General features: G+C 33.3%; 1 protein-coding gene across 1 annotated transcript in view; it reads right to left on the bottom strand.

Moving 5' to 3' along the window:
* Positions 1–630: 630 nt before the first annotated feature.
* Positions 631–13,068, bottom strand: part of LOC105991424 — a 36,885-nt gene continuing 24,447 nt past the window's right edge. The window contains exons 3-4 of the mRNA XM_013024076.1: positions 2,452–2,526; positions 631–744 (exon numbers count right to left, since the gene is read on the bottom strand). Of these exons, the coding sequence (XP_012879530.1) occupies positions 631–744; positions 2,452–2,526 (189 nt within the window). The remainder of the gene's footprint in view (positions 745–2,451; positions 2,527–13,068) is intronic.

The raw sequence follows: 13,068 nt of genomic DNA, 5'->3' as shown, positions 1-13,068 counted from the left end.
CAGAGAGGTTGATACTAAAAGCCTGGCAAATTCTATTTAATTACTTTCATATACATTTTGAAAACATAAGGTCAGCTTAAGGTTACCAGCTTATGAAGAATAAAAAAATAAACCTGCAGAATTGAGTCTTCCCTTCAAAATATTCCACCCATTCATGAACTTGGGAGAAATATATTTGTAAACTGAATGGTAATAACTGTGAACAAGAAAAGCAATATAAACTAAAGGAATTGACAACCTGGTATTTCTGTCTGCATAGTAATTCAAGTATGTTAGAAAATGTTGAGGCTCTTATACACAGCCCATAGCTTTGTCATTTTATTTGTTCAATAATATAGACAATATCTAGAGGGAAGAAAAGAACACCATTCAAGTGTACCTTATATTTATCTGTCACCTATTGATAGTGAGAACACCTTAAGAAAGAAGCTCTGAGAGTGTCCTTTTTATCCAAGCCTTCATTTCTAAAGATGTTTCTTGATGGGTGGTCAGCCAATAAGTACCAGCAGCGCCAACAGCCCGACAAAGCTTCTGATCCTTCTCTTTGTTGCCATTTCTTAACATTAGTGGGGAGCAGCACATATTGACACTGAAAATCTATTTAAAAGCGAGGCTCCTGACAACTGAACTTCAAGAAGGCAAAACCTTTAAAAATGCGTAGAGACACATGGTGTTGACAGCAGGCTCTATTGACTCTTCCTGATGAACAATCCATGCCACTGGCTCAGCAAAGGCAGCAGCAGCCTGAGAAAGAAAAAGTAGTGTTTTTTTTCTTAAAAACTACCTGCTGTCAGTCAGTTTGGCACCATTTCATGCAGCAGGTGCTCTACATAAATGAAAAATGGAGAGAGATTTCTTTTTCTCTTTTCTTCCTTATCTTTTTTTCCCTTTTTTAACAACTACTTATGATGGTGGGACTACTTGTAGTGAGAGTTCAGTTTACCTGAACAAGATAATTTTCCCTCCTATTAACCTAGCTACTGGCCTGTTAAAGATTATGAAAAAGGGAAACCTAGAAACTTGACTTTTCTTATCTTGTCTTCTTTTGGCTCAATATTCAAGGCATAATTGGACAGGGAAAATCCACACGTATGTTTTAAAAACAACTCCCCTAAATGCATTACCACGCCAGTGTTTTATTTTTATGTTGTGTTATTAAACTCTATCCCTTTTAACATTTCTGTTCTATAAGAAACATTATTACACGATGTTTCCTTTCCTTTCTTTGTTAACAGTGGTAAAGTCTGTTGAGTGAACGTAAGTAACTCTGTCATAATATTTGTTTTATTTTATCTAGAAGAAAATGTGACGTTATACGGTACCAAATGTCAAATGTCTCGAGTTGAATCTATGTTGATGATCTAATTTTGCTTTGTATTTAACTAAGTAACAAAGATATATGCTTAGATATATGCCTATAATCATAGAGGTCACACAAGCACATGAAAAATACTAGAGTTGACAGAATGCCAAATGTTACTACGGCATAAATAATTATAAACCATAGACATACTTGAAAAATGCACATGACTATTACAGATTAATAATAAAATAGTTGATCAGTTCATTTGTTCAAGTAATAAATGAATTTGAAGTCAAAGCTGTTACTATTACAACCAGAAACAAGGAATAAAAGAAAAACGTTTTTGTTAAATACTCTGCAGGGAAAATGAACTTTACAATTTAGGCAGGTGGGGAGGGGGAGTGTAGTTGTGGAGGTGGGAGGGAAGGGATGGTAGGGGAAAAACAAAGGAGGAGGTAACAATGCTTGATAGGAAATGTACTCATTACCTTGTTCATGTAACTGTAATTCCTCTGTACAGTATTTTTTAAACAAGTATTTAAAAGATAAGGAATCACATTCAACAAGCAAAATCAAGGTTAGATTCAAAACCAAACTTTCATTTTTACCTAAGTTCACACATAAATTTATAATTACAATGCAAACAATGATATCACACACAACAAATTGAACATAGCATATGCAAACAATGATATCACACACAACAAATTGAACATAGCATAACTGTGAAGTAATTGGTTTTCTAATGTTTTTTTATATATGTAGTCTACATATTACCTGGTTTTCTTTCATATGATGTTGATTTTTTTAGTTAGTTTTTTTTTTCCTTTTAAGAACAGGTTCTCACAATGTCAATCTTGGCAGCCGTAACTTGATATGTAGCTCAGCTTGGTCTTGCTACTCTTCTTGCCTCAGCCTTCCCACATGCTAGCATTAAAAACGTGCAAATGCTGATGGTACCTATAGTGTCTGTGTATGTAGGGGAAATTTGAAAAATCATTAGGCTATTACTCTAGTAGATTTGACCACTACATTTCTTTAGAATCATTTGCTTTAGAGAAGATGTAATGATCTTCACAATTGATTGGTAAGTGGCATGCCAGGACTGTCTCTAGCCTGGTAGATAAAAAAAGCAGGTAGCCTCCTACACAGACATCCTTAACACTTTTCACACCGCTGGAAGACTGTGCTCTACATGCAAAGGGTCCTGCATACTTCCCATCCTAAAAGAAAAATTAATGTCACTTTTTAATTATGTGTAATCACTATCCAAAATGTTGTTGATTAATTTGAATTAAATCTTGTGAATATTTCCCACACGAAAACTACCTATGCCCAGGCATACAAATGATGTTGTTTTTTTTTTTTTACAAAAGTATCTAATTATTGAGAAAATGTCAAATTCTTTATCTGATTGCACTAGCAGTATTGAAGACATGCTATTTACTTGAAACCCAAGCTAGATGACTCAAAGATCTTCTGAGAACATTCATCTTATAATACTTGCAGTACATAAAGAGCCACATTTATAATAGTGAACATTGCTCACTATCATTTTATGTTATTCTTTAAAAAATTAGAAAATAATTCACATGCTGTCCAGTCTACCCATTTAAAGTGAATAATTTTTATGATAAACAACATTGTATAATTCTTGCTAGAAATTGTTAGACATTGACTGACTACATTTATTTTCCTTGCTAAATATACTGCATCTAGAATAGCTGCTGCAATGTGATTATCTCCTAAATGAAGTTATTATAATCCACTGTACCCTGAAATCTACCTGTCTTTCTCTGAAGCCAAATTGTTTCATTGTATGTTAATTTTAATGTGAAAGAAATTGTGCATCTGCTATGAATCAATCCTGCTTTGTGCACCTCCAGCTCTAGACAATTGCTCATCTACTTTTGACTCAATAAACTTTCTCATATAAATATAATCATGTGATACACTGTTTGGTGTCTGGCCTTTCACTCAACAATGATTATAAGGTTCAACCTGGTTGTAATTCATTATTTTTACTACACGAGATGGACAGACATACTATATTTTATTTTCCACTCACTACCAGTGAGTGTTGGTACTCAATGCTTTGCTATTATGAATTTTGTGTAGACATTTATATTACTGTAGATTTGAAGTGTTAGTTGACATAGAAACTAGGCATTTAACCTTGTGAGTAACTGTCACACTGTTTTTCCAAAACAATGTCTCTATTTCACATTCCCATCAGCAGAATATGTGGCATCATATTTCTTCACATCAGCACCAGCTATTATCTATATTTTTGGTTATAGTCATCCTAGTGAGTGTCAAAAGTATATCATTTGGGTTTGGATTTGCATTTTTCTAACAACCAACCCTCATATGCAGAGGTTTTTTTTAATATGTACAGAACTATTTTGCCCATGCCCACTTTCATGTAGTTTTATATAGCTATTATAGCATAAATCCATCTCACCTGCAGATTTGTTACACATAATTTTGACCAATCATGATCAAAGAAATTAGCTCAATAGCTAATATCCCAATGTCTAACATTTTATCTCTATAATGGCTGTATAAACTTTAGAAGTATGACAAATGAGGCAAAAATAGTACAGAGACTTTAGCACATAAATAAAATAATTTCATGAGACGAGAGAGCATAGTATTTTATCAGTCATTTCCTCTTTCACCCAGTTTTGAAACTCTGACTTCAAATGAAACTAAAATGAATTTTGTCCACAGAAAAATATTTCATAGCTACATTTTTTTGGGGGGGGTCAGTCATGGGGCTTGAACTCTGGGCCTGGGCATTGTCCCTGAGCTCTTCTGCTCAATGCACTCAAGGCGAGCACTCTACCACTTGAGCCACAGCCCACTTCTGGTTTTCTGGTAGTTTATTGGAGGTAAGAGTCTCAGCGACTTTCCAGCCCTGGCTAGCTTTGATCCACAATCCTCAGATCTCAGCCTTTTGAGTAGCTAAGAATACAGGTGGGAGCCACAGGTTCCCGGCTTCTACAGCTACTTTCAATACAGGCGTCTAACAAAGGTATAATGAGAGTAACAATTAAAAATGTATACACTTTGCTCATTTCATGTTTTCCTTGGTCTTTCTCGTAAAGAAGTACACAATTCTAAAAAAACAATTCTGGTGATTTTTTGTTGTTGTTATGAATTTGAAGATCTATCTACTGTCCAATGCCATTTGTTGTTGTTGTTGTTGTGTGCGTGTTTAATATATGACCAGTGTTACTTAGGAACTGATGATGGTCTAGGTCAGGGATGAGCATTTATAGACTGCAAGTCAAATTCAACCATAAACAAAAGCTTATTGGAACAGAGTATGCAGTCACTTACATATGGACAATTTGCACTATGATGGTGGAATTGAATAGTTTAAAAAATAAAAAGACACCATGACCTACAAATATAAACTATTTACCATGTAGTCTTATATAGAAAAACTAATGTATGTGTGACAAAACATATGTAAATTCTTGAAAGCCATTTCCCTATGGACTGCCATCAATTACAATAAGTGTGGAAAGCTAAGTGAATAAGTTTTCATTAAGAAAAGTCAGTAGGTAGCTGGATAGCAAATCATACCTTAGTGTAAGAAATCTAAACTTACTGGCTATTAATAGATACTGTGGGAATATCATATGAAACAGTTTAATTATGTATTTTTAAAATATAGTTAAATATGGCAAATATCAAAACTCAAATTCAATGACAATTAAAATCTGACATTTAGCTTATTTTTCTTAAGGTTATTCTTTCTTGTTACTGCAATTGTTTTCAAAAATAGACATTTTCTTCTTTAGTGGATGGTCAACTTAATGATTTCAGAAGAAATCAAATATCCTGTCAATTCTTTTATTAATGTGTATTTTTATTGTAAAGATACTGTACAGAGGGGTTACAATTACGTGAGTAATGAACACATTTCCTATTGAGCATTGTTACCCCTCCTTTGTTTTTCCCCACTATCCCTTCCCTCCCCATCAACCCAACTCCTCCCTCCCCCCCCAAAGTTGTAAAGTTTGTTTTATCTTGGACATTTCATTGTGTAATTAATTTCAAATACAATCTCCCTGTGCAATTAATCTCAAATACAAGTAAAAAGTGTTAAATTGTCCAATAGTGATATTTTAGGTCTGAAAATTGTCAATAGAAAAGGCATATGGATTTACATTTAGTTGTACTGCTTTTATCCTCTGATTATAAAAATATAAGGATACATATACATTCCTGCTCTGTGATAATATATATATATATATATATATATGTAAACAGCATTTTCAGGTTCTTTTTACCTATTGATAGAGTTGAATCTCATTCATAAAGTTAGCAGAAGAAATTAAGTTTGTTACAGCATTAAATATCTGGTATACATTTACAATGCAGTAATTGAGAAACTGAAGAAAGATTATAAAATTTGAGGCTGGCTTGAGCTACATGGTATAATGCTATTGGAACAACTGATGAAATATAAAATAGAAAAATATTTTATCAATTACAAAGAAGATAGTTGAGCTTTTTATAACAATCTGAGTATTCCATAAGAATATGCAATATTGTCAACATTTCTAACCATACTCTATCAAGTACTACTAATATTATTGTTTATATTTGAAGATTTGTATTGTTAATTACATTAGAAATATAAATATTCAAAATGGGGATAGGTGAACAGTTTACAAAATAATTAAAATACCAGACATTTTATTTGTTTCCCAGCACAGACATCTGTCTTAAGTTTCTTCACTGGTATCAATATAATTAACACCATTGTAACAAACTGAATGCTATGACTTTCTCATAGCCATAACTACATAGCTTTCTTTCTACTCAGTTCCTAATAAATATTTTGCAAAATTTCAAGCAATGCATTCACTATGTTTCTAAATTATCTTTTATCTTAATTTGGGGAAAAAAGTTACCATTTCTTCTGAACTAAGGTTTTGCTGACCATAATTCAACCTACCTATTTCTCAGTATCAAAGGAGTAGAATGCTTGTGATTAACCTTCCTACTTACTAATAAAGATGAACCATAAGAACACAAAAAATTTTGTTGAGCAACATTCTTTGTATAAGAAATTTTCTATTAAATTCACGAGATGCAGAGACATCAAGACCAAGATAGGCAAAATCAAATAAAGTGACAGACTCTGAACAGCAGCAAAAGCCTTCCTGTCCTCCCAAACAACTGCTCTTCTAGAATTAGCTTATGAGATAGGTATTTCTTGGGACTGTGAAAGCTTTATCTAGGATTTCTTCAACAATCTGTACATGTGTTTTAGTCGACTCTACGAGTGAACCCAGGCTTATTCCCCCTGAAATGAATAAAGATATTCTGAGCTACTATGTAAATTATACAAAAGAAAAAACAAAAACCAGTTCCTAGTCTGTGCTAAAGAGAATTGGTATATCAAGGGAGAGTAATCACCTTAGCAAGCACACAAATATCATCGTAACATGACTTACTCAATTTTTTTTTTGCCAGTCCTGGAGCTTAAACTCAGGGCCTTCATACTGTTCCTGAGCTTCTTTTGCTCAAGGCTTCTACTTTATCACTTGAAACACGGTGCCACTTTTGGCTTTTTCTGTTTATGTGGTGCTGAGGAATAGAAGCCAGGGCTTCATGCATGCTAGACAAACACTCTACCACTAAGTTATATTCCCAGACCCAATTTTATCATCTTAATTAACTCAAGTAGCTTTGTTATAATCACCTCAAAAAAAGCCTAATTCACTATGAGGATTAAGATTATAAACCAGTTACTTTTTATTAGTATCAATAATACAACAGATTTATTTTGACATATTCATTTGTGCATACAACGTACTGTGGCCAGAAATACTCCCTCCATCATTCCTTCTCTCATCCTCCTTTATGCCTTCTTTGTGAACATAGTTCTACAAAATGAGGACTATTTTTACTTGCAGACATAGTAAGATAACTTTTTGAATGCCACGTGGTCTACTAACTCTCATATCACAGTAGCTAAAATATCTCTAGACTATATTTAGAGGGTCACAAATGACACAATGTTAAGGGTTTTCTCATACCATTTGCCAATTACATTTAGCATCTGATAGGTGTCTAGATTAGTGGAAGGATTTTTTAATTTTGTTTTTCTCACTTAATTTTCTTAGGAACCCAGTGAAAGATATATGCTGTTAAGATGTATTTGTAGATAGGGCTGGGATGTAGCTCAGTGGCAAAGCGCTTGCCCAGCAAGCGCAACGTCCCAGGTTCGATCCCCAGTACCAAAAAAGAAAAGACAAAGAAATACAGTTAAAAAAAAACCCCAAACAAAAAAGATGTATTTGTAGATAAAGTGGGAAAGAAGTGCCTTATGTTATAAATGATGAACAGTGCCAACAACCCATGTTGACAAAATTCAATGAACTTTCTCATGTGTGTTACACTGTTGCCTCACAATGCTCGATAGGAAATGTACTCATCACTTTCTCATGTAACTGTAACCCCTTTGTACAGCATTTTACAATAAAAATACAAAAAATAAAAAATAAAAATTATCTGAGAATTATAGAATACATAATAATATATAAAATATTCAGTTAAACCTAAAAATGGAAACTTTAATATTTTGTGTCTTACATCATATATTTGGCTGACACTGATTATTTATGATAGCTAAAGACTGTATAATTCAATACTCAATAGTTTCACCTCTGCTTTCTCTCAAATGTAACAATTATCTGCTACTAATTGCAAAAGACCAAAATAATTAATTAGAAGATAAAAATATTACTTCCAATAAGAATAAAATGGCTTATAAATACTCAAACTGGTTTCAAATTTAGTTAAAATTAAAGTATGCAGTCTTAAGCTGAACTTTTCTTTCTTAAGGCACTTGATATTTAACCAATTTATGCTTGATATTTAACCAATCAGATCAGTATTACGTGGCTCTGTTCCCTACTATGTTTTAATTATCAAATATTCTTTAGAAAGTTCAGGGCACAAGACATTGTGAAGCAGCAAGTAAAGAAAATGTTAACCATTTTGGTCCATAAAGGTAATAGAGTAGGAAGAAAATGTTATCTATAAACACAGAAGGCAAAAGGAGATGAAACCCTAGGGAGGCCACTGTCCCAGGGAGGAGGGACAGCTGCTGCCTGTCTTCTATTCAGAGATGGTATTACAGTAGACAAACCAATCTGCAACTGCCAATCAAAAACATAACCTTCACAGTCACCTTTGCAAATTATCAGGACTATATCCTCTCAAATAATGGGAACATATGTCATGGATATATATCGAGAGTGACACCTGTCTTAAAGGCAAACCCACACTGCTGTACACATGTCTTATATAGCCAGTATAAACATAAATTTAGCTCTCACTTTTTTTTCATTTTGTACTTTAAAATATATTGTATAAGTGATGTATAGAGGAGTTCCAGTTACACTAAGGTAGCTAATGAGTACTTTTCCTTTTGAACAGTGTAGCCCTCTTCTCTTTTCTGTTCCCAATTTCCCCCTCCTGTCTCTACAAGTTCATTTCCAACAGAGTGTCTAGTGAATTATCACTGCTGAATTAGTTCACCCGTTGTCGCACTGTTTCTGTGCTTCTTCTCCTTCCCAAATCACATACACTTATATACAAGACAAAGGGTACAGAAATCAAATACAGTGGAATAAACCAAAGGAAAAAATGACTGCAAACACCACAATGAAATTTCTCCTATTTCCATTTCTTGGCATTCATTTCGATAAGCAGTATTTTGTATGATCATATGCACATATCTATTGAGTCATTTTGATTCTCTCTTAAGATTATCCTCACTATGTCAATGTTTAGAGTGCAGATTCCACCTTACCCCAGTTAGAATGGCCTTTAACAAGAAAACAAATAGAAACACATGCTATAGGGTATGTGTCCAAAAAGAAATGCTGCTACACTGTTGGTGAGAATATAAACTTGTTCAACTACTCTTGAAAGCAGTGTGGATCTTCCTCAAAAGAGTAAACATAGAGCTTCCCTATGACCCAACAATTCCACTCCCAGTAATTTACCCAAATAACCACAAACCAGACCGCACTAAAGCCACTAGCACAGCCATGCTTATTGCAGCATTATTTACCATAGCTAAAATATATAATAAACCTTAGATGTCCCTCAGTAGATGAATGGATCAAGAAAATGTGTTATACATACAAAATGGAGCTCTATGCTTCCATCAGAAAGAATAGTATCACCCCACTGGTAAGGAAATAGAAAGAGTTGAAAAAAAATGACAACATACCAAGCTAAGTAAGGCAGACCCAAAGAAACATAGGCTGCATGGTCTCCCTCATTTGTAATAATGAGAATGTGCCTATATATACAAGTAAATACAATGGATAGTAAAAGACAAAGAAAAATTACCCTTGGACATCATCTTGTACCTTTTTTCAGATGAACTTTGGCCTTTGGCCTTCATCATTCATTTCCTTTATTTTCTTCCTCTGCCTTCCTAGCCCATGCTTCTTCCTCTTTTCCTGCCCCTTTTCTTCCATTTCTCCCTCTCCAGTGTTCCTGGTCAAGGTATTGTTTCGTTGTTTGATAGTTGCAGGCTATGTAGCAGCTCTGAAACAGATACTACTGATGAGAGTGGGTGAAGCCACCAATTAAATGTCTTTGCCATCCAAAGACCCTCGGCAGTGAGTTCAGAATCTTTGCCTTGTCAAAGTATGGTAATTCTTTGAGTAGACTCATTTAGCACTAGAAATGTCTTTAAAGTACTTTCTTATCTCCTTTTAGCACTAATCATTTGTCATCAGATAATTCTTTCATCTAAATTTTCCCTGCTCAACTTTTTGCCATAGTTGATGTATCCTAACTGTACCCTGAATGATAAACAAAGAGGTTTAAGATTGTGCTTTAGTTTACTTATTAATCACATGATAAATAAAGTTTTTTTTGTTGTTTTTTGGTCATGGGGCTTGAACTCTGGGCCTGGGCTTTATCCCTGAGCTCTTCAGATCAGGGCCAGCTCTCTATCACTTGAACCACAGTGCCACTTCTGGTTTTCTGCTGGTTAATTGGAGATAAGAGTCTCACAGACTTCCGCTGTGGCTGGCTTCAAATCAAGATCCTCAGATCTCAACCTCCTCAATAGCTAGGATTACAGGCCTGAGCCACCAGCATCCAGCTTACATTATTTAATATTTTTATTTAATATTTTTAAAAGAGTGATATATTTAATCTAAGACATATATTCCCATGGAAGAAAATGGTCAATGGCAATAAATAAAAAATAATCTAAATATTAAAAGAATTAAAAGTGAATGTTCTATTGTTATAGATATTCAGAACCCTCATGAACTTACCAAAATACTAATGGCTTCTTATTATTTATTACAGATAACATAAAATTAAGATGGAACTTCAGTTGTAGCACAAGCTATAGAGAACAAGAAAAAAGAGCTTCCTATGGGAAAGCCGCCCTCCATATTTTAGATTAGACACTTGTTCCTTTGGTCTTTCATGTAGACTTCACAAGATTTTCACATACATTTTCTTAAACTGTATATATGAAAATTCTTCCTATCTCTTTTACCTCAAGGTTATTAAAAATTGACTGATCTTACTAGAATAGTAATGAAGTATGATTTTTTTCCAGAAGGCACACTTTCCCTCAAGTCACTTTAATCACTCGTATAGTATCATATAAATAGGACACATCCTCCTATTTAATAGGTTGTATCACACACCTCCAAATCCAACTGGTAAGAAAAATCTTCAGTGATTGAAAAGCATATTCAATGGTGGAGGGTACATAGTAAGAGAATGTACTCTATACATGCTTGAAGATAGTTTAAGGAAACTTAAATCTATTCAGTAATAGAAAGACAAGTGGGATATGGAAAGAGCAATAGAGGAGGTTAAATCTTATTAAAGTATACTGTATACATGTTGGTACTAGAACAGTGACACTTCTCTGTACTTAATACACACTAAACAGTGAATGACACACAGGTAAAATAGGGGTGAGTATCAGTGGGAAGTTAAGGGCAAATGGAAGGGTAAAGGAAAGAAAATATGGTCAAATTAGTTTATATGTCTATTTGAAAATAGAATGATGAAGCCCACTGAAATTATTTAAATAGGAAGAGGGAGTACTGAGAGTAATAGACAGGGAAAATATCACCAGAGAACATTGTATTCATGTATAAAACTCCTTTTGTACAACTAACATGTGCTAAAAATGTATAAAGTATAAGCAGAAAACAATAAACAGAAAAAAGTAAAGCATATTCATATTTTAAACCAAGCTGATGTATTTTTTTCTTGTGCTAATTGTGTTCAGCATTGCTTTGATTTTCTATTATTTTTAAGTTAGATGTCAAAAACTACTTCAAAATTATCATTTTATATTAAGTTTTTAATGTAATAAAAGAGAGTAAAATTTATGAAAATAAAATATGTGTATTTTCTACTGTCTGTTTTACCACTCATAATAAAAATCTTTTTCAAAAAAATAGATCTAAATCTGTCAATAAAAATATAGCAGAAATGTTGGATTCTTGCCATTTCTCTTGGATTAAGTACTATACCTCTCACAGAGAAAAAAATTAAGAGCATTAAAACATAAGTCCATTACATATTAAGTCAGTGGCCGCCATATATGAAATTTCAAATTTTAGGAATCTTCCCAGACTAATGTACAGCTCTAACATATGTACAATATAAGTAAGATAGTTATGTACAATATAAGATATAAGATTATATGTACAATTTAAGTAAGATAGTTTTAGACAAAGGATCAGATGGAAATATAATAATCTCCCAGTGAACACACCCACATTCACAATAGAATCACAAATTTACATCATCTTGCCAGATCTTTTTTTGTTTGTTTGTTTTTATGAAACAGGAAATTTAAAGCACATAACTTATTTTACCTGTAATGTAAATAATGATCGATTTAGTTTGATAAAGTCTGCTCCTCTACAGATATAAGAAATGTAATATGGAACATTTTACGTTTTCAAACCAGGTCTACATTCAATCAAAATCTCATAAAATATAATGTGTCATAGGGAAAAAACAATGTAGCAACTGTAACAGCTTAACTATAATTCATGGAACTTTGAATGTTTGCAAACTTTCCTGACATAGGAAGGAAATTCTGCTGATACATCATTTTAGCATATATGAATTGAATCACTTTATTTACAAAATAGATTTAATGTAGCTGCTTACTTTATATAACAATTGCAAAAATTATATTATGCATCTTCACCCTTAGAACTTAATGCACAAATACTAATTTTTTAATTGCTCTATCAATTCTTTCAACAGGCAATCTAAGTCTTTTCTGTCATCCACAACCTAAATCTTTTTATTGTTGCTACTGGAACAGAATTGATTAAGGATATATTTTATTTTTTTTCCTTATCTATATTCAGATAATGTAAATATCAGGCTGGACCTATGTAGAGTTGTCTTGTCAACACAACCTGGATTAAAATGAGGATCTTTCCCCATCAATCCACATGCTTTGGTGTTCTCTCCATCCCTGCTTCTTCTTTCACTTACTGGCACAGATAAATGACACTTGGGTTGGTATGGTATTCATGGAGCCCAGCCAATCTAAAGTAAATCTTCACAGGTGTTCATGTCGGTTTAGTCTGAAAATGGAATCTACGCTAAGCTATGTAATACTTACATGAGACTCCATTAAGCCTTTACAAATAGCCTCAAAATGAATTTAATATTAATTTAATACAACATTTATATTAGTTAAGTTTTACAAT

The sequence above is a fragment of the Dipodomys ordii genome, unplaced genomic scaffold, assembly GCF_000151885.1.
Source record: "Dipodomys ordii isolate 6190 unplaced genomic scaffold, Dord_2.0 Scaffold73, whole genome shotgun sequence".
NCBI lineage: Eukaryota > Metazoa > Chordata > Mammalia > Rodentia > Heteromyidae > Dipodomys > Dipodomys ordii.
This window is presented reverse-complemented; position numbering and strand designations above follow the sequence as displayed.